General features: G+C 37.7%; 1 protein-coding gene across 3 annotated transcripts in view; it reads left to right on the top strand.

Annotated features, from left to right (window-relative positions):
* The window catches only part of LOC106138191 (histone-lysine N-methyltransferase, H3 lysine-79 specific), a 32,776-nt gene extending 12,047 nt beyond the window's left edge, over positions 1-20,729 (top strand). The window contains exons 4-16 of one of the 3 annotated variants that reach the window (XM_060951797.1): positions 5,189-5,329; positions 5,861-6,046; positions 6,130-6,546; positions 7,499-7,662; positions 8,340-8,509; positions 8,705-8,862; positions 12,474-12,704; positions 12,821-13,529; positions 13,764-13,906; positions 14,436-14,786; positions 14,997-15,198; positions 15,376-15,540; positions 15,663-20,729. In XM_060951797.1, the coding sequence (XP_060807780.1) occupies positions 5,189-5,329; positions 5,861-6,046; positions 6,130-6,546; positions 7,499-7,662; positions 8,340-8,509; positions 8,705-8,862; positions 12,474-12,704; positions 12,821-13,529; positions 13,764-13,906; positions 14,436-14,786; positions 14,997-15,198; positions 15,376-15,540; positions 15,663-15,985 (3,360 nt within the window). In that variant the 3' untranslated portion in view covers positions 15,986-20,729. Of the gene's footprint in view, positions 1-5,188; positions 5,330-5,860; positions 6,047-6,129; positions 6,559-7,498; positions 7,663-8,339; positions 8,510-8,704; positions 8,863-12,473; positions 12,705-12,820; positions 13,530-13,763; positions 13,907-14,435; positions 14,787-14,996; positions 15,199-15,375; positions 15,541-15,662 lie in introns of all 3 variants that reach the window. The other 2 variants (XM_060951791.1, XM_060951786.1) reach the window with 2 other exon arrangements.
* The last annotated feature ends 1,941 nt before the right edge of the window (positions 20,730-22,670 follow it).

Raw genomic sequence — 22,670 nt, 5'->3', positions numbered from 1 at the left:
TTTTCAGTGATTTTTGGCGATATTCTTTTATAAAAAAATATTTTGGATTACATAGCGTGACGTTTTTTTTAGAATCATTAACTGTACTTCAATTTACAAATTACTTAGATGTGTTTTTATTTAGATTCCCTTCATATTTCTTGAATAAATTAGCAGGTGCGTCGTAGAAAATCACAGAAGAGTAGGTACCTAATGAAAATCTGCTTGAATATGACGACATGCGGATGGCGGAACAAATGATCTACATATTATGAATGAAATATCTAAATCACTGAGAAAAATAAAGGACAGAGACAGAAAACGTTTTACTTTGCGAATTATTGTTATCTTTCCGAAATGGCTATTTGTTTTGATGCCTTCATTAAATTTTTCCTGATTGGAAAAGAATTGACAATTATATCAATAGCGAGTAGTAGGTGTAAAAAATGGGTGGAATTAAAGTATTATATGCCTAAATCGAAAGTCTCAAACATAATCTGGCGAAACGAAGAAATAGAGAAGAGAAGCGAAAATACCAAAGTACTTAGTTAAAGTAGTTCCTACATTTCTTTTTGCAATAGCTTTATCTAATCTGTGCCAAATTGGTGGATTTTAGCTTGAAAAATGTCGTTGTTATATCGTAACTAACTACCTACTAGTACACGAGAAGCGAGCCCTAATGAAAATATCTTTAGGCAAAGTATCCATTCAATTACATTTCAACAAAGCCTACGCGTTTCTAATAATTATAATTCGTGAATTGATTGAAGCTGGCGCAACCAAAAAAAAAGGTCATTAACACTACGTGAGACATTCGCGTTCGCTCAATATTACGGTCAACGCCCCCACTCGCGACCTGCACAGATCAACAATTTGTGGTAGAGCACAAGGCCCAACGAATCAATTTGAGACCAAACGAATTTTAATAAGTGTCTAGTATGTATATAAGTATCTACTACATCTAACCATGATCCAATGTGGGTAAGGTTTAAAAGAGGGAATCGCTCCGTGTAAAAACCTCAGTTACCAAATCCAGGCTCATGGTCAAAAGGCGCACCTCAGTCTCCAGATAAGTTGGGATGTAACCGTGAATAAAGCCAGGAGGATTTATGTCCTATTGTACCTACCTACGGGACGCTTTGTTTAAAGTATTCGTACGTTACTTATGTTACTCCCATTAAACTCAGAAAAGTCGCAAGCAAAATTGGATGAGCTGCTGTAACATACATATGTATAATCACATCTATATTCCTTGCAAGTTAGACAAAGCCATTCGTATGTTCCTTATGTAACCCCCATTAAACTCAAAGTTGCAAGTAAAATTGTGGATGGACTGCTGTTACATACATATAATCACGTCTATATCCCTTGCAGGTTAGACAAAGCCAACAGACCCGAAAAGATTGAAATGCCCTGTTTAGCTGTATGACTTAACAATGGAATTGAATTTAAAGCTGCTGTTACACTGGTTAATTATGCGTTATCTGATCAAGTGCGAATTGGACTGGCACTTCAAAAAACATGTACATGCTGATTATGTATTTATCACCATTGTCTTAACTAAAAGATACCTAAATTAGGTCATACGACAAATAACCTTGCACTTCAAACCAGTTGAAACTAATATAGCTAATAAATAACTAACATTTTTCTTGTTAATTAGAATGATAGGTTTTTTAGAATCATCATATACGAGTATGATGATTCTAAAAAACCTATCATTCTAATTAACAAGAAAAATGTTAGTTATTTATTAGCTATATTAGTTCTACTTGTAGATTATTATGACTGCTCTTACAGATTGTTAAGATTTTGGACGTTCTTATGTTCCCAAATTATTGTTGTAGATCGATTTTTTAACTGTTAATGTTGAGCTCCGAATGATTAAAAGAATTACATTTGAACATTAAATTGTACATGCAAAATTGGTATTTTTGTTTTTGGTTTTTTAAAAATTATTAAAAACTTTATTGCACAAAAAATGTATAAAAGGCCTTAATTAATGCCCTTAATTCCCGCGGGAACGGGAGATAACGAGTTTTTTGTTTTCTAACGCGGACGGAGACGCGGGCGCTCTCTACTTCGAATTTCGTTATTATTTGACGGCCTCTGTGGCGCAGCGGTAGCACGCTTGTCTGTGACACCGGAGGTCCCGGGTTCGAATCCCGGTCAGGGCATGATGAGGAAAGAACTTTTTCTGATTGGCCTGGTTCTTGGATGTTTATATATATAAGTATTTATTATAATACTAGCGACCCGCCCCGGCTTGGATGTTTATCTTTATAAGTATTTATTATAAAATATAGTATCGTTGACTTAGTATCTCGTAACACAAGTCTCGAACTTACTTCGAGGCTAACTCAATCTGTGTAATTTGTCTCGTATATATTTATATTTATTTATTTTATATTCGTATTGTAACGTAGAAGGATGTTTGCAATCCAGCCTCAAGCAACATTATGACATGACAGATTCTTATTACGCATTAAAAGCAGTGGCACAGTGAACTGCGTTTTATTTTATAGCGTTGTATGTGGTATTGCGCTGGCTGAATCGAAGCGAAGGGCCGCTTTCTAATTTTCACTAAACTCATCCGTAGTACATGTGATGTGATGCAACACATCGCACTGTATGGGCTATTTAGGCAGGAACACGGACGGCCCTACGAAAGTTTGTTGCATCATCGCTCAACGAAGTATCTATACTGTTCGACTGACGTTCCTACTTATGCGTTATGACGAATCGTCGCATTATAAAGCCATAAAATTTAAAATGGTTCAGTACTTATTTAGTAAGTTTTTATGTAACAATTACAAAATAACACCGATTCCGACTAAGAGATTTTGCTTTAATGGCAACAAGAAATTCCTTTTATTTACACGTTACAAAACAAACTTGTTTGAGCGAAATGTGATATTGATTTGTCAAAGCAGCTTCCCCTAACCCAGTTACGTCACTCCACGCATAATGTAATCGTGGGGAGAAAACATTTCAAAACGTAAAGTAGTAAGCATACATTTTATTTCATTCAAATAAAATTGTCACATCTACTACAGTTTATCTATACTAATATTATAAAGCTGAAGAGTTTGTTTGAACGCGCTAATCTCAGGAACTACTGGTTCGAATTGAAAAATTGTTTTTGTGTTGAATAGACCATTTATCGAGGAAGGCTTTAGACTTTACATCACGCTGCAACTTTTAGGAGCGAAAAAATAATAGAAAATGTGAAAAAAACGGGGAAAATTATTTATTCTTGAGGGCTTCAATGATGCCCAAAATAATTAAAAATCCACGCGGACGAAGTCGCGGGCACAGCTAGTGTTGAATAAAATATGTATATGTAGGTACCTAAGTGGAAAGCTGATTTTTGATCTACACCATACCATAATAATAAACTAGAAATGAACCATACACAGCAAAGTAGGTATTTTAATAATAAAACTATTAGTAAGTACAAAGATTATATAATGTTTTATTTTCGATAAATGATAAAATTACATAATTTAATTGATTATAACTAAACTTATTATTTTATTTTTACAATATCCATCGTTCACACATACTAGGTACTATAATTTTAATTTCTTTATGATAAAAATATATATATTTATCTTATAAAATTAGTATTTTTATTTATTTATTTTATAATTTTCTTAGTCGGTACTAATGAATAGAATCTTTCCCATGGATGTCGTAAAAGGCGACTAGAGGATAAGCTATCTTGGGATTCTTGTAGGCGATGAGCTAGCAACATGTCACTACTAACTCTACTACTTACTCAATTCCATTATAAAGCAATACATATACACAATAGTTGGCGATGTCTACAACACATGGCATATAGACGTGATATGTATGTAGTCTGCCTACAGTAAAGATTCATACAAAAAAACTGTTTATATCTTAAAGTATTAACAGTGTCGATACTACAGGTAGAAGTAATTATATTTGTTCGATCTGAGGTTACATGGCAATGAATGAATTGCGCTCGTATAATAGTAAACAAACGGACGCGGCCTGGCGTCAACATGGTTGGCCGACCGCGCCCCACACCACTGTGTGGGGGCTCGAGTGCCGCGAGAGGAGGCAAGGCACCGCACTCGCCCGCCACCTTATAGAGGTCGTTATTGATTTTCAGATCGGCTAAATATAGTACCTCATCTCTATAACTGCGATTATAAAGGTTATACAATACGTAACTCAATGAAGATAATTGTAAAATAGCTAGCTAAAGCTGAAACTAGGCCCATGTAAACATTTTTCTGTCAAGTAGCTATGAAACATTCTATCAAACCCATGTTGTGTATGGCATAATTATAGCGAAACCAACAATACATGAACAGACATATAACAGGAATGATACATACATTGAAGTAGAACATATAAGTAATGTTAAATTTGGTTGCAACATATAGACTAATAATCTGAGCCCATCGTCTGTGTTGATTATTAAGAGGTGGTGGAACTTTTATGACACTATTTATTTCGCTTTCTGATCATGATCGTTATGTACGAGTATAAAATCCATATTTCCACAAAAGTTATGAAATCAACAGTACCACTAATTGTTTTCTATTGGTCTAGTTATTCCAGTTATTACGCATAAGGGGCGTGATGGTACGTAGGTCCTTTCTACATAACTTAGTGTATCTAATCTAATGTGGAACCAAATAGTTTCATTGGATAAATTGGGTGGCATTAAGACGCAAACACGACTGGCCGTACTTCCTGTACAGTAGAACGGAGCGGCTGATTGAGACACGTGCCCACGTCACGCGTATGGCGTGTTCCTTGATTTTCTATGTATAGCCAAAGCTAATGACCGCTTGTCTTGAGTCCGTTCTTAGCGGCACTTATTATTCGTAAGTTGCTAGCTCTCCTCGAAACATACATACATATATCTTGGAACCTCGAGCTGTGATCGCATCCAAGGCCATCGACATCGCTCTTAAATGACGCGGTGCTTGTATCGATCGGTCATTTCACCGGCAATGTCAAGGTTACTAAGATATTATAATTTTTGCATAAAGTGGTTTAAAAGAAACTATTTTGGGTTTTATACTGAGAACTAAAATGTCCCATCGTGAACTTTTGGGCTCTTGTCTTCTTTTATATCCAAAATTAAGTTAGTGATCAGAAGGAATTTTACATACTTACATGCCTATTGTATTTATTGTATCTATATGATGTGTATTTTATTTTTCAGGAGAAGGGGACATCACTGCCGACTCAGCGTTTAAACAAATACCCTTCGAGGGGATTACTGAAGCACATTCTTCAACAGACATACAACCAAGCAGTCGCAGATCCTGATAAACTGAACCAATATGAACCATTCTCACCTGAGGTACAGTCAGTTTCTGTCAGTTTTAATATTAAAAAAAATATGTACGAAAATTTTACTAATCTTTTGTTACTGCTTAATTTGCAGTATAATTTATTTCACAATCTACCCCAAAGAAACGTCTTTTAATAAATTGAGGCATACAATGTGTCAAATTTTCATTAAAAATAGTTTTTTTTTTTTATAATAAATTAATATATACAGGACAAATTACACATATTGAGTTAGCCTCGAAGTAAGTTCGAGACTTGTGTTACGAGATACTACTACTAACTCAACGATACAATATTATAATAAATACTTATATATACTTATATACATATATAAACATCCAAGAACCAGGCCAATCAGAAAAAGTTCTATTCTCATCATGCCCTGGCCGGGATTCGAACCCGGGACCTCCGGTGTCACAGACAAGCGTACTACCGCTGCGTCACAGAGGCCGTCAAAGTTTATATCAAACAAAAATGTATCACCCCCACCCACAATTTTTTATAAATTATATGCATGTATTTTTTTAAATTGTAATTCCAGGTGTATGGCGAGACTTCATACGAGTTGGTATGTCAAATGATAGACCAAATAGACATAACGGCTGAAGATGTGTTTGTGGACCTGGGTTCAGGCGTGGGCCAAGTGGTGCTACAGATGGCCGCCGCGACACCCTGTCGGGTTTGTCTGGGTGTCGAAAAGGCTGAAGTTCCTAGTAAATATGCTGAGGTATAAAACAATATTTTCTGCATGATAATTATAAAATTAAGTTGTTGTCAGGTTTTTTTGATTGATTCATTCCACTTTTTCAGAGTATGGACTCCCATTTTAGAACTTGGATGAAATGGTATGGAAAGAAGTATGGAGAATATAAATTAATAAAAGGCGACTTCCTACTGGATGAGCACAGAGAAAAAATTAATGCAGCCACCATTGTCTTTGTAAATAACTTCGCTTTTGGCCCTCACGTAGACCATCAATTAAAAGAACGGTTTGCCGATTTGAAGGATGGCGCTAAAATAGTATCATCAAAGAGTTTTTGTCCATTGAACTTCAGAATAACGGACAGAAACCTAAGCGACATCGGGACCATTATGCACGTTAGTGAAATGTCACCGTTAAAGGGATCCGTCTCGTGGACAGGAAAACCAGTCTCATACTATTTACATATTATAGATAGGACCAAATTGGAGAGATACTTTCAAAGACTGAAAAATCCGAAACTCAAGGTCAGCAAAAGGGTCTGTTTCCAATCACATCATCTTTCTATTTAATATATTAATATATATCTCGTATTAAGCTAGTATAATATATAATTTTTATTGCCATTAATTAGGTGAATATTTAATTTTTCATGTAGTTTTCTTATACTTTGATCACCACCACACACATTAATTATTTTGTGTATTTTTTATATTCCATAAGGTATTAAACATAAATATATTGGTTTAAATTCAGTGGATTATTTATTCTTTATTTATTTTGTTTCAATCACTTTATAATGGTTTAATAAGTTCATATTTACGTTTAAGATAATTTGTTTGTTTTGTGATGATTATTTGTGATTTTCAATTAATAAATTTAGACCAGGCTTTTTTAGAATTATTTTTCTTCAGAAGATTATTTAGACTACTTTTTTTTGAGATTCCAAATTTAGTTTTCAAGTGTTATTATTATTATATGTATATAGTTTGGGTATATTAAGTTTTACTGCAAAAGAAAATATGTAGGTTTTGTTATTTATTTGGTTTGGAAAGTTGGCATGAAGTGAATTGTATGAAAATCAGAGAAATATTTTGACCTCGCAGTTTGTGCATAATGCATCAGATTTTCGTACCTACTGTTAAAATGTAGCCAGTTAGGCTGGTTTCAGGGTGACGTATGCGAGACGTACCGTTGAGCAGCGCGTTCAAACCGCGTGTTTGACTGGTGGTACGCTGTGAAACGAGTATCGCGTGCAAACCACAGACGAATTGGCCGACGAGGCGCATTTTACAAATGGCGCGTTTGAACTGCATGTGTTACTATGAAACGGGGCTATAAAGTGTAATTGTAAGAGCGCCTGTGTGGCCAGTGGATCAAACGCGTGATTCTGAAACCAGTCCTATTTGTAGTAAGTTGCTAATTGATCGTATAAAATTTTTGGAAAAATACACTTCAACTATAGTTGCTTGCCCACAGGGCGCACAGAATGGGATAGAGGAGGGCGAAAGTAGCGGCAAGCGGCATTTAAGTGCGCCGCCGACAAGGCAGCCCACTCCCGATCTTCTCAACGGAAACAGCAACCACAGCACGGGTTCTCTTCCCGAGCGTAGAAAGAAAGTCGTTAGGTCGAGACCTGTAAGGTATGACTACTGGTTAAATTTTATTTGTCTTGGAAATGGATACCGTAAAAGGATGAACCTAGATGAACTGATGACATTTAGGGCTACTATTGAACTCATGAACGCAAGGAGGTACATCGATGTGACTATGTAACAATTACCAATTGGGAAAAAGTATAAATGAACTTTAATTAGTTATTCGCCGCGAACTTAGACCTGGCCAACACTTTAAATATTGACAAAATTGTGTATACCAGAAACTACTTAACCGATTTTGATGTCCCACAAACTTAAAAAATAATATTGACAAATCCAACATACCTACATTTTAAATTTCATCAAAGTCCGACCAGCTATTCAAAGTTTTCGTGTTATAAACATTTTTATTTTCGCTCTAAGTTGATTGGAAGACCTCACCTGCTTTATTCGTTGGTAAATTATCAAATAACATAAAAACTCTAGGGTTTTTATGTTATTTAATTAATTTACCAATATTTATTTACCAATTTAGTCTAGACTAAGTAGCAAAGTTGGATGTGGGATGAAAATAGGGGATAACTGGTTAATTTCTGACTATGCCATTACGACTTATAACAATTTCCACCCCGTAAGGGATAAAGGCACACAAAACTTATAATTTGAAAACATATTATAAGATTTTTCGATTTTTCTTAAATAAATTCTACCATTTTTCTTAGGGGCGATAATGGCAGAACGCGGGCGCGTGCCGCGGTGGCGAAACGGCGCGTGGCGCGGCGCTCCAGCGACGACAGCGACGAGGAGTCCAGCGGCACCGACGACGCCGAGCCCGGGCCCGAGCCCGCGCCCCGCGAGTGGGGCGCGCCCTGGGCCTCGTCTTCAGACTCGAGTGAGTGTCTGTCTAGTATACCGATAGCATGGCGTTGTTTCGAATTAAGTGATGATGATGCCAAAGTGTTGTATAGAAAATGTTCACCACAGGCCCCAAGTCACCACACTTCAGGCGTGATGGCTCCATACCAGTTTGCTTTAAATGTAGCTTATATGTATTGCCGTGTAGTGAATGTGTGTTTCGTTCCCGCAGACCGGTCTCGCCGGTCGGGCAGCAAGCGCAGCGCGAGCGCGGGCGGCGCCCGCCGCCGCGCGGCCCGCGCCAAGCGCCGGCGGCAGGCGCCCGCCTCCATCGCCGGCCTCGACCTGCTGCACTCCACCACGCTCGCCTCTACGCTGCACAATGGCGCTGTGAGTACACACGCATCCACGGTTTATTGAGGTCGTTATGTATTTGAAATTGATTATCCAATTACAGAGTGGAATGTTTTAAATGTCTTATTATTATGTTTTTCTAAAAGTTGCGTTTTTAAAAGACAATTTGTTCTCTGTCTACTAATTTCGTAATGTAATGATGTGACTAGATTCATAATAATAAAAGTACTGTTTGGAATCAAGGTATGATTTATTGTGTCTCATGTTTGCAAGGAAATCTTATTTATTATGAGGTAAGGTAGTGGGACGCTATACACACACTACAGTAACAATATTATGTATTTCCTGACTTTTACTTTTAATTAACGTCGTTCATTCAAGAAGTATTTCTTAGAATCATTGAAGATATTGTTTCATACATTCTGTGCTGTGTAGCATAGAAGTAGGGGATCCCTTCACCCAACTTTTGTGCTACATATCTCAGAGGTTTGAAATCACAGCATGTATGCAAGTGGAGTTGAGATGAAATAATCTCGCTGACAAACTGTACTTTGTAGTTCAAAAGAAGGGCGTTCCTTTGTCCGACTTTTGTTCTGCATTGTCACAGTGGCCTGATGTAAGATTCGTGTATTTTTCGTATAATTTAACATGTTTTGTATTCATATGTACCAAGCTTCTAAATTTGAAGACAGGTAAGATGATAAAAGCAATAATTGTTATTTTCCATATTCTATATTATGATACTCGAGCGTAAAACTTGATGGATTAAGATGAATTTGATGACGGCTTTAAAAATAAGTAAAATTTTTCGTCATTGACGCATTCATAATTATACTTCATACTAGCTGTGCCCGCGACTTTGTCCGCGTGGAATAGTTATTTTGGGCATCATATTTATTTTTGCAAACATCCTCCTCGGCTTTATCAATTATAGCTGCTAATTGTAATTGTTATGCGACTTGGCGACGACTTGGCCCACATCATTACCCGCGACGGGATCTTACAGGCTGATACTTTACTTTAAAATAGTAATATCTTCTAAGATGTTCATTGAAATTAAGTGATATCAAAAACAGTTGTGTTTACAATTAAATACTCATAATCAACAACAATCTTAAAAGATAGACATAATCAGTTTAAAAGTAGGTAAGAGGTAAAAACAGACAAACATACAAAGGAAGTATTATAAGTAGAATGATACCTATCTATATGTAGGAAGTAGGATAGAGCAGGGCGATCGAAAGATGCGGGGGTCACGCGTATTAGAAAGAACGCTGGTTCACCGTATTAAAAATTTCGCTGCAAATTGCTTGTAACGACTATATCTCAAAACCTATTCGTCTGATTTATATACTGTAATTGGCAATTTTAGTCTACATGAAAAGCCGAAAGTAATAAACATATTTATTTGGATTAATACTGAATTAAAGAAAATTGGTTTAAAAATTACTTATGTTTATAATGAAAAAAATATCTTAAAAAATGAACATAAAAGTGGTTATTGTAAGTAAACCTTAAGAGATAGATATATGCTCTCGCGGACTTTTTTGTGGCAAAAAATGAGTACTTCACATCTTTAGTACATTGTTTTACTATATCTTTGTTGGTTTGCGCAGCGTTCGCGTGGAAAGCTCGCAGATGGCCGACTCATTCAACTTTCAGTAGTTTCTGAGATTAGCGCGTTTAAACAAACAAACAAACAAAACAAACTCTTCAGTTTTATAATATTAGTATAGATTAGACTAACAGAATACAACACTTTTTACGTGCGGCGTTTCGACTGTGTCATAAGCTTCAAATGTCTTAACTACATTCAGTGGGATAATAAGATAGATAAAAGTTTTATTCGCATCATATAACATTTGACACTGATGACAAAATATGGGATACTCAAGCGGGATTTCGAAAGGGAATGGGATGTACTGATCAGGTCTTTTCCTTGCGGTGCATAGCCGAAAAGTTTTTGGCCAAGAGTCAAAAAGTCTATTGCACATTCGTAGATCTGGAAAAGGCCTATGACAGAGTTGAGAGGAATGAATTGTGGTCAGCACTTTCTATGCATGGGGTGAGCAGTCTCTTAATACGAGCACTGAAATCCTTATATGAGGATTCGAGTGCTTGTGTCAGGATAAACGGAGCGCACACTGAGTGGTTTAAGATTGAGAAAGGCGTTAGGCAAGGATGTGTTGCGTCACCGTGGCTGTTCAACCTATTTATGGATAGCTGTTTGACAGATTTGAAAGAGTCTAAAAGTGGATTAAGGATGAATGAGTTACTCGTCAAATGTCTGCTCTATGCCGACGATCAGGTTATACTGGCGTCATCAGAGGAGGAGTTACAGGAGATGGTAAACTGTATGCATGAAGCTTTAAAAGAGAAAGGAATGAAAGTGAACGTAAGTAAAACTAAAACACTGGTTTTTGAAATGGAGAAAGAAATGACAGCATGTAATATTTTGATTGGAGGAGAAAAAGTGGAGCAAGTGAAAGAGTTTGTATATCTAGGATCAAAGTTTACATCAGATGGCAAGTATGATAGTGATATTGAAAGGAGAGTGAACGCGGGGAACATGGTGAATGGAGCTTTGCATGCCTTTATGAGCAGTCAGAAACTATCCAAAAAGGCTCGACTGGCTGTGCACAGGGGCGTGTTGGTCCCGACATTAATGTATGGGAGTGAAAGTTGGGTATGGCAAAAGAAGCATGAAAGCAGAATAAATGCAGTGGAAATGAGAGCGTTAAGGAGTATGATGGGTGTGAAATTGAGTGACAGGATAAGGAACAGCGTGATAAGGGAATGTTGTGATGTGAAAGAAGATGTAGTTACAGGAATAGAAAAGGGTATGTTAAGATGGTTCGGTCATGTGGAGAGGATGAATGAAAGCAGGTTGACTAAGCAGATATACAAGGAGAGTGTGGAGGGAAAGGTCGGAGTGGGAAGACCTAGACGAACGTATCTTGATCAAATTAAGGACGTCCTGGTAAAGGGTCAGGTCAAAAGTACCCGAAACCGCCGAGCTTGTATGAAGAGAGTTATGAATGTGGACGAAGCGAAAGAAGTATGCAGAGATCGTGGCAAGTGGAAAGAGGTAGTCTCTGCCTACCCCTCCGGGAAAGAGGCGTGATTTTATGTATGTATGTATGTATAACATTTGTTGGTTACATACATCTGTACTAATATTATAAAGCTGAAGAGTTTTTTTGTTTGTTTGTTTGAACGCGCTAATCTTAGGAACTACTGGTTCGAATTGAAAAATTATTTTTGTTTTGAATAGACCATTTAATGAGGAAGGCTTTAGGCTAAATAACATTACGCTATAACGAGCAAAGAAATAATAAAAAATGTGAAAAAAAAACCTCGAAAATTATTCATCATTGAGGGCTTCAGTGATGCCCAAAATAACTATTCCACGCGGACTAAGTCCGCGACTTCGCGACTTCGACTTCGAGCACAGTTAGTTTAGAAATATTTTTTGAAGTTCAATCTTAATCCCTCGGTAGACAGTATGCTTTTCGTCCATATAACGAACTTTATCTATAACAACTTTCTGGATAAACCAGTTGAATCATGAGACGGGCGCTCTATGTTAATATTATAACGCTATAATTTTCTTTTAGATAAAGTAACAAGTTGTTTAATTGGACCAGGTGACGGCGCCGCCGCCGGGCTGCGTGGAGCAGCGGCTGTCGGCGCTGGGCGTGCAGCTGCAGGCGGCCGACCGGCTGCACTCGGAGCTGGACATCCCGCGCTCGCCGCACACGCCCTACAGCCTGCAGCTGCTGCTCGACATGTTCCGCGACCAGTACCTCGCCTTCATCCACCGCATGAACCAGCCCGAGTACGCAGCGGAGATCCGCCAACAGATCGACAAGGAGAAGGTTGGTAGTGCTCTGAGCTGGTGGACGGGATATTGTTTAAGCTTTGTTTTTAAGGTGACAAGAATACTTGGCTTTTGAGGGCTAAAATAAAAAAAAATCCTTACTTTTTGTTTTAGGAGAGAAATCAAAAACTGAAATCACGGGCTACACAGTTAGACAAGCAAATCAGCGTGCTCATCAGCGACAGTGTTGCGTTACTTAAAGCGCGTATGAGCGAGTTAGGAATACACGCTAACAACACGGTTGATTTGCTCGCAAAGGCGAAAGAAATTGTCGGCAGACACAAGGAGCTCCAAAGTAAAGCAAGTAAACTCCAAGCACAAGTAAACAACATTGAAGCGGAACAAGCAATGCTTGTCAAACAGAGGACGTTCGAAATAACTGAAAAATATCGCCAGCTGGGTCACATACCGCCCGACGTTGAAATCACACAAGCGATCGCCCATGACTGCATTCTAAAAGAAATATCCGCAACACTAGCACACAGAAAACGGTTACACACGCAAGTCGGTCTTCTTCAGAACGAAATAATTCAAATGGAGAGAGCCAGTGAACAGCAAAAGGCCATACCTCCGAGCGTACCGGTCGCCACGGTGAAACCTCATACGGTCAATAATAAACCAAGGAAGTCTAGGGAGCATAGATCGCGGTCACAGGAGTGGCCGGATGTACCGGATGTGGGTAAAATTGAGGAACAAAATCCGGAATTACTTGCTCAGAAAATACTTGAGACCGGCAGGCAAATCGAAGCTGGCAAGATTGCTAAACCAAATGTAATAGTGAACGGGTACGCGCGCGAAAACGAGCGGCATCCAGACCATAGAGGTGAGAAATTTACGTTTTTTTAAAATATTAATTTTGTAACAAACAATTTTAAACAATATTGTTTTATATCGTTCTCCTTACATTCTAAAATTTATAAAACTGCATGGGATTCGAAAGTTCACGCCAGATGTTGCCGCGCCGCATGCTTCTTAGTCACTCAATTCGAAAAGTTGTTTGAGAGTGGAGCGTGCTGCGCGTCACCGTTGGTTGTCGTTAAACGAATGAATCCGCCAGCAGAGCACCGCGGGCGCGCCGTGGCGCCGGTGCCGCGCGCGCAGCCGCCGCCGGCGCGCGCGGCCGCGCTGCCGCACAAGCACTCGCCCGTCAAGCCGCAGAAGGCGCTCAGCGTCGTCAACAAGGTGCAGGAGTCGCCCAAGGTAAATGATACTTGCTTAAAAATCCTATTTGAAAACCATTTTATTTGTACTATGTGGACGAAGCCTATTACTGTACTAGCTGTTGCCCGCGACTTCGTTTACTTTGATTCTATAAATTTTAACTTGCATTACAATTCCGTTCAATTGTTTTGGCGTAAAATAATTACAAATACACACATTCTCACATCCATACAAATTTATAATCTTCATTTAATTAATAATCATACAATCATATAATATTTATATGAATAAATATAAGAGAAAATTATGCTTTTATTTTTAAATTTAGATCAGTTCAAGCATACCTTCAACACTAGCTTTACCTTTTATACAACACTAGCTTTTGCGCAGGGCTTCGTAACAAGAAAAAATAGTAGTCTTATGTTACTTTTGAAGGTTTATTCTATACTTGTGCCAAATTTTGTGGAAATCAGTCCAGTAGTTTAGAGTTTATTCATGAGAAACATACAAAAACACAAATCTTTTATCCTTATTATTAGTATGGATAACGAATCATTGACATCTACAGGTAATAAACTTCGAGGACCGGCTAAAAAGCATCATCACGTCCGTCCTGAACGAGGACCAGGAGCAGCGTAAGGCTGCCCGCACGCCCACAGCGGCGCCGCACCCATACAGCAACGGGTACGTGCGTGCGGCGGGCGCGGGCGCGGGCGGCGGGGAGCGCGGGGCGCCGGTGCCGGCGGGAGGCGGGTACGGGCCGCGCGCGCCGGCGCCGCAGTACGCGCGGGCGGCGGCGCGCGACGTGCGCCGCGACCGCTACCCGTACGAGCGCCGCGACGCGCCGCGCCACGCCGCGCCGCACCACCACATGCACGCCAGGGAACATGTACACCCCTCGCAGCCGGACTACACGCAGGTTAATTTATTTCTTTACCTCCCATTTGATACGAAGTCATTATATTACAATTTCAGGAGTTTCTTTTGGGCTATTTTGATCTTTTATTAATGTCTTTAAATTAAGATTGTAAAATGTCGTTGTATATTTTTTTGTTCGCGCTTTTTCTGGTTGCTGAGAAGTATATAATTCAAAAATTATGTGCTTACGACTTTGTTTTTATTCTGCTAGGTGTCTCCTGCGAAATTGGCACTCCGTCGACATTTATCAGCAGAACGTTTGGCGGCTCCGGCGCGCACGATCGGTGACTTAGTGAACGGCGAGATCGAGCGGACGTTGGAGATCTCCAACCAGAGCATCATTAACGCGTGCGTCAACATGAGCGCGCGCTACCAGGAGCCCGACCATCGCGCGTCGCACCAACCGCTAGAAGGTATCGCGTGCGATCATGTTGTATCACTTGGTGGGCGGCAATCAAACGCAACTTAGGAACCTCCGACTCGAGTGGTATATTTCTCTATACCTATTGGTCATAAAGTTTTTTTAACATTGGTTAGAATATCCGTATCGCGATTTAGCGAATTTGTAATGTTGAAACTGATTGTGTCAGGTCTGGCAGCGTGTTTGCAAGCTCGCGTGCTGGCGTCGGAATACTGGCGCGGACGCAGCGGCGGCGAGCCTGAGGATGGCAGGCGTCGCTCTCCGCCCCCCGACCCGCACTCAAACACCTCCACGCCCCTGGTCGACGAGCTGCCCGACCCCGCTCGACACCCAGGTACAGATTCGCTCCATTCAATGCTTAACTTGAAAACGCCCTGTTTGTTTGATATTTTTGTTTGTTTTCAAATATAAAATTAGAGTGTTGGCTCGATATCTCTATTTTCTAAATTTATACAGAGACAGAAGGAGGAGAGGAGGTCGACGAGAGCAAATGGCAGGATCGGATCGCCTTCAGATTCGACCAGATCATATCGTTCGCGTCGACCGCCGTGGAAGACAAGCGGCGGCGGTCGGACGAGGCGTGCAACACGTCGCCGGACTCTGGCATCGGCAGCGCGGGCGCGGGCGCGGCGGCGGGCGGCGCGCGCGGCGCGGGCCCGGCGCGCTCGCCGTCGCCGCTGCCGGCGCACCACTTCAAGAAGCGGTTCTTCCGGCGCGAGCGCTGGGGCGCGTGGAGCGGCGCGCCGCCGCCCGTGGACTGGGAGCGCCCGGCGATGTGACGCACCTAGCGCTGCGACGTGTGCCGCTTCGCGCACCGCCGCTAGCAGTGGCGCTTTAGCGGAATTATACAACACTGCCGACGCGAGGGAACGCTAATGTTATGCTTATGTAAATAGAGACGGATAGGCGGACTGCGGGAATAAATGTTCGCGGCTAGAATTGACTTTGACCTGTTCGAACCCTTACCATGTTGTATCGGAGATGATTTAAACGAACTTATTATTAAAACTAACAAAATTTCCTGATACCAGTTTTGACATACCTTTGTTTATTCCGACAATAGGTTACGGCGGTAAATTTTATTACGCTACAAATTTATTTATTTTTCGTTTTACAGTTGAAAACTTTTCTAGCAATTTATACTTATTCCTGTTCGTAAACGCTCATTTGAAGCTGCGATAGCCGCCAATCTCTCCTCATATGTTGATCGTGTCGATTTTTTTTTGTTATATATTTTTTCGAATATATAATGTAATTATGTATATTACTGAGTTTATTTTATGTTTAAGACTTGTAATTATTTAACGTTAGGTTATATCGCCGGTTCGTCGAGGCGCTCCGAAAAACGTTCGCGCCGCGGCGGTTTGTATTTCATGTGTTCATTTAGGTCTTAGAGTCTGAAATACATTATTCGGTGATGACGCAGCGGATCTTTCTTAACGCCGGTCGTTTGATGAATGTTTGTTGTTTTATGAGTTTTTGTTTTATGATGTTATGGAAAAACGACTCTGAATAATGCTAATCATTTCTTTGAGATTTAAAGAAATAATACCTAGCTTAGCTATAACGTGTTTATTAACATTATGGGTCTTTATGAAGAACAAGGAGGTGTAGTGTAATATCTAAATATAATATTGCAGCCACTGCACATGGTTAAGCTGCCGGTATACAAGACGGTCCTACAAGTAGGTTTTAGTAATCTTAACGACAAAAATAGCTCGTGGTCAATGAGAAATCGTAAAGAAAAGTCAATATAGGTGTAAAATTATGACAAATTGTAGAATATAGTTGTTAGTAAATGTGATCCTTTTTTGAATATGAAAATACAATCATTTTTTTTCTAAATAGCGAACATGTGTTAATAGTTTGATCTAATACAACTTATTAACTTCTGTTTTCAAACCCCAGCTTTCACTTAGAATTCATAAATAGAATCTTTGGAGTTTCTATTTTAGTGAAGCTAGTTACATTTCACATTTTAGGGCCTAATTATTTATGTAACAAAAACTACTTTTTTTATTTTCTTTTCATATTTTTACATTCAGTTCATGAATGTTTGGAAGCTACTTTGGAGTTTTCTAAATATATAACGATTACGAGTTTTCATTTTTTTATTTTACAAGTTATAGATGTTGGTTGACAACTCACGAATCGTTAAATCGACCTCGAGCTATTTGTAATAAATAAGTACATTTTTGGTTTGCTTTCTATAAATACAATATCGGAAATAGTGTTTTGATTAAAGTGGTCTGTATTTTTGTACTGATTGAAATACGATTGAAAAATAATAAATAAATTTGAAGTGATTCCTTGGATAGTCTGTGTTTTTAAAAATATCTTTACATTTAAATATATTACATAGTGCCAAATCCCATATTTTTATACTGATTGTTGTGGTATTTGTCACTCAGTGGTTGAAACAGGAATAACTTCAAGTCTATATTAGGTTTACGGGTATAGTTAATTCAAGGGATGGGAGCAGTCTAGTTGTTGGTTGTCTGGTGCCTGGACTGGCTCTTTTTATTTATGTAGCACACTGTCTTATGATTAACATTGGGAATGAAGAACAGATAAATGATTCGACTTTAAATATTATTAAGTCAACCTACTAAAGAATTTCCATATTTAATTATTTACAAATCTTAATTAGTTGATTTAAAACATTTTGTTTTACTTACTTGGTCTGAGATTTTTGTCCTACAAAACAAGATTTTAAGTTGCACTATGGATTAGAGTTGATGTTAGTTTGTTTTTTCGGTATAAAAATATTTTTGTTCTTTACTAAGCAATGTTTATTAAATTGTGAAGTTTAGTTAATTATACTATTTATTTTTTCAATGGGCATGTAAATGAACTGATTAATTTTATGGACTAACGTGCCTTGCCATCAATCTTATGGAAATTTAGATAATATACATCTCTTATATGAAATCAATAAAGGAAACAAAACTGCTAGTACGATATCCTATGCATTTTGGAACGAGGCAAGATGTAAATAACATTAAGGGCTTCCATAGCGATGCGCCTGAATTACAAACTGAAAATTTTGATTGTTTACCTCTTGTCTCACATGAAAGTTAATGATGAAAATGTTTCACAATGTAATAGAATAAATATTGTTCACTGCCTTTTCAAATATCATGCAATAATGTCTTGGTTCACAACGTAATTTAAATTCATTTAACAAGTTATAGCAATAATAACAAGTGAATAGGGACCACTGAGAAAAAGAGCCACACCTGTGTAACTTAGTTTTCAATAGTTGTCTTCACTTCTTCAATAACACCTTATTAAAATAGTAAAAAACGTCCAATGAGTATGTACCTATGTAATATTTAGTTATATTCAAGAAGGAACATTGGCTGAATTGTTCGTTAGTTAATCAACTATGAATTTAAGGTACAGAAGAGTTGTCAACGTAGCCTTATTTTTAAATAAAAACATGTACCTAAACCATAGACTAAAGACTAACTGCAAGCCAAAGATAAGTATATGGGCCGGCCCTTTGAAGTCTATACAATGTCCTTACATTTAAACGAAGTTTGATTTTAACAGTGGTTTTTTATAAACATTTTAGGTAGATCAGTTATAATGTTTATTGGATTACCATAAGATAAATTATGACAAAAGGTAGTACAAATTAACGTCCATCTGATAAACTTACAATTAACAACATAAAATTTCCAACATTTTTTTACCTATATAAAACTTTGTTTAAATGTTTATCATAACGAAAACAATGAAAACATAACATCTTTCGTCAAGTTATGCTTTTGAATGTTTCCTGACAGTTGACACAGAAAATCTCAGTTGGTGAATTAAATTTTCAAGATTACTATATGCAACTAACTTCTCTTCGTCATAGAGATGACGTCACAGTTCTGATAAATGACATTACTCATTTTCACAAAAATAAATCGATAAATAAATCTATTGATATTTTTTTGGATCTTCAATATGAAGAAACAGTTAATTTTTTGTTGGAGGTTTTAAAAAAAATTAAATGTTATCAATAAGGGCCCGTCAAGTTAGTTTTTAGTCTATGATGTTAACTCATGAGAAACAACAAGTCGGCCAGTTATTAGCCACATGTTACGTCGAACAAATAGAGCAATTATCAACAATACGCTTCGTCAAATGGCTACTAAGGTTTACATGCAACATAACATGCTTCGTCGACTAGATACAATGAAACATGAGCAAAAAGCTTCTTTAAAATAACATATCCATGTTTCGTCAATTATGTTAAAATATCCGCAAAATTCTTCGTAAAAATATTGAATATTAATGTTGTGGAAAGTGTGAATCTGAAACAATAAGTTAAAAAATTGTTAATCAGAACAGAACTTTCTAGTGATGTTTTGAGAAAATGCCAAGGTATTAGGAAATAGTTAACGATTTAAAAATTTCAAAAATCTTTCCTCAGTAATATAATTTGAAATAAGCATACTCCAATAGTGGCCTTTTTTATAGTTCATCGAGAATCGGCGGAATATGTTTGTAATTATAATAGTCGTAGTTAACAGCTAGATTAGATTATAAAAACGGTTTTAAGTGAACCGTTTTCAAAATTGCAAAACCAAAATTTTTTTAAAAAGTTTTTATGATTTCTGTTTATGCTATTGTACATTCAACAAAAGTTTTAGGGGCATGAGTGATAATAGCTAAAAAGTTCTTTAATACGTAATTCATACCAAGTCCCATAAAAAAAAATACCATGAAACTTGGTAATTATAATTCCCATCCCATTACATTGTTTGCTGTTAAAATGTTTTTTATCAAAATTTGCACTAATATATATTTAATTGTAGATAAGGATTTAAATTGAAATTCATGTAAATTATAATGTGTAATTATGTGTCGATTAATAAATTTGAGCAATGGTTATCGTTAGAAACATGAGTACTGTGTTTAAGAATGGGATTCTCTTGATATATAAATCTTTAGAATGCACAAACGACCACTACGATGTAATAATTTTCTTTGTGTATTTTAGTATTTTGAACGAATACATTCACAATTTATTCGTTCATAATTTTGCAGACATGAAGATAGTGATGTATGTCATTTTCAACAAAATATTTTGATACCTAATAATAATTTGTAAAATAAAAGATGTGCGACTTGGTCGTTTGCTGTATTCTAAATATTGGAGTGTAATGGTTTGATTGTGCCTGAAAACTCATCAATGCCGCTCCAAACCTCAAAATTATGTATTTCTAATGTAAGTAAGCTTAATTCGATTCTGAAGTACCGATAGTAGTATGTTACGGCATAAAGGTAATTGTGAAGGATTAACTCGAAGAGTGATTACATTATTCAGTTTTGATTTAGTTTTATTTTTGATGGGGAATATGAGCTAATCTGTGTGACGTTATAGTGTCTAAAATAGTACAAATGAGAAGACTTATTGTCATAAGCCTCGGACTATTCAACAATTGAAAATGCTAGGTTTGAGATGTATCCCTGTGTACTAGTTTTATTTTGTACTAAAAGTTAAAATAAATGAGTAATTACTTAATTGATGTTTGTTTCTTTGAGATTTGTATTATTAACTTAATATTTAAAATTATCAAGACAGAATGTCATCACATCAGTACAATTATTAAACATACAAATTTGAATGTAGTAGGTATGTATTATTTACAATTCCATTTAACTCAAATTATTCACTGTACTGTGTTGAAATTCTTGAAAGCTATAAAACAACAAAAAAACCTGACAACTTTACCAAATCTATCTCCTGGGAATAGAAGATGGAACTTTGAGACTTGCACCACAGTTTGTGCTAGATATGTGAACATACAAGCATATAATCACGTCTTTATCCTATACCAATAGACAGAGCCAACAGTGTCTCGCTAAGACTTAAATGACACGTTCAACTGTGTCCCCACATTGGGCTGGAACGCAGCGATGTCCACTGATATTATTATATTAGGTCCTATCATAATATGATAATTATATGTCAGTACAACAAAACGCCAATTTCATAATATGGCGTTTTGTTGTACTGGCCACTTTAATCACAAATTTCTCCTAATTGGTCAGGAATTCCAACGTTAACAGTCATTTATTTGGTTTTTTCTTCTTCTTACTTTTTGTTTGCCTCACTCGGTTCACAAAATGGAATCTTGAAATATCGCGTTATTTACGAGCACGAGTTCCACCATGGCACCAGTGCTGCAGAAACGGCTCGAAGAGTTAATGATGTGTATGGCGTTCGTGTTGCAAAAGAAAACACTGTGCTATATTGGTTTCAACTATTTCGTTCTGGAAATTTCGTCCTGCAGAACAAGCCCTGTGGACGGCCGGAGACCGTAGTTGATAATGAAGAATTGAAGGCTATTGTGGAAGCAGTTCCATCGCTTACTACGTCAGAATTAGCTTGAAGCTTCGGTGTTAGTGATAAAACTATTTTAATCCATTTGAAGCAAATTGGGAAGATTAAGAAACTTGAAAGGTGGGTACCTCCCGATTGAGTAAACGCGTGACGACTGCTGCGTTACATTACCTAACTGGCACAATAATGAAGGGTTTTAAAATCAAATCATTACCTGTGATGAAAAATGGATTCTCTACGATAATCGATATATAGATACGAAATGGAAGGAGCTTGGCCAGTCAGCCAAATCCTGCCCCAAGCGAAAATTGACCCAAAAAAAGTTACTTCAAAGCGTTTGGTGGACAAGTGCCGTTGTCGTTTATTACAGTTTTCTCAAATCTGGCCAGACGATTACGGCAGACGTCTATTGTCAGCAATTGCAAACTATGACGGAAAAGCTAGTTGCTAAATAACCGGGGCAGGTCAATCGCTCCATGCCTCTGCTGCTTTAACGCTAGACCACACACTGCACAACAGACGACTACCAAATTAGAGGAGCTTCAATTTGAATGTCTAAGAAATCCACCGAACTCCCCAGGCATTGTTCCAACAGATCACCATTTTTTTCGAAATTTAAAATGGGTAATTTCTTCCAAGGGGACAAAAATCAACTCCGATAGGGCAGTCGAAATCCACATTCAAAGATTTTATTGATTCCGCTGTCCGAATTATTTTTTTAGTAAAGGGATCAATGAACTATAAGACGGCATTGGCCTATGAGATGGCAAAAGTGCATAGATAATAATGGTTATTACTTTTATACATATATACATACATAAAATCACGCCTCTTGCCACTTGCCACGATCTCTGCATACTTCCTTCGCTTCATCCACATTCATAACTCTCTTCATGCAAGCTCGGCGATTTCGGGTACTTTTGACCTGACCCTTTACCAGGACGTCCTTAATTTGATCAAGATACATTCGTCTAGGTCTTCCCACTCCGACCTTTCCCTTCACACTCTTATAAAAACGCCAATTTCATATGTTATGGGTACATAGCGGCTGTATTCTTCTGGCCCCATGGCAAGCTAATAAAAATAATGTTACTGGAACGATTAATTGTCAAAGTCAATTT

This window comes from Amyelois transitella, chromosome 3, assembly GCF_032362555.1.
Source record: "Amyelois transitella isolate CPQ chromosome 3, ilAmyTran1.1, whole genome shotgun sequence".
In the NCBI taxonomy this organism is placed as follows: Eukaryota; Metazoa; Arthropoda; class Insecta; order Lepidoptera; family Pyralidae; genus Amyelois; species Amyelois transitella.
The sequence above is the reverse complement of the archived record's forward strand: the minus strand, read 5'-3'. Positions and strand labels throughout refer to the sequence as shown.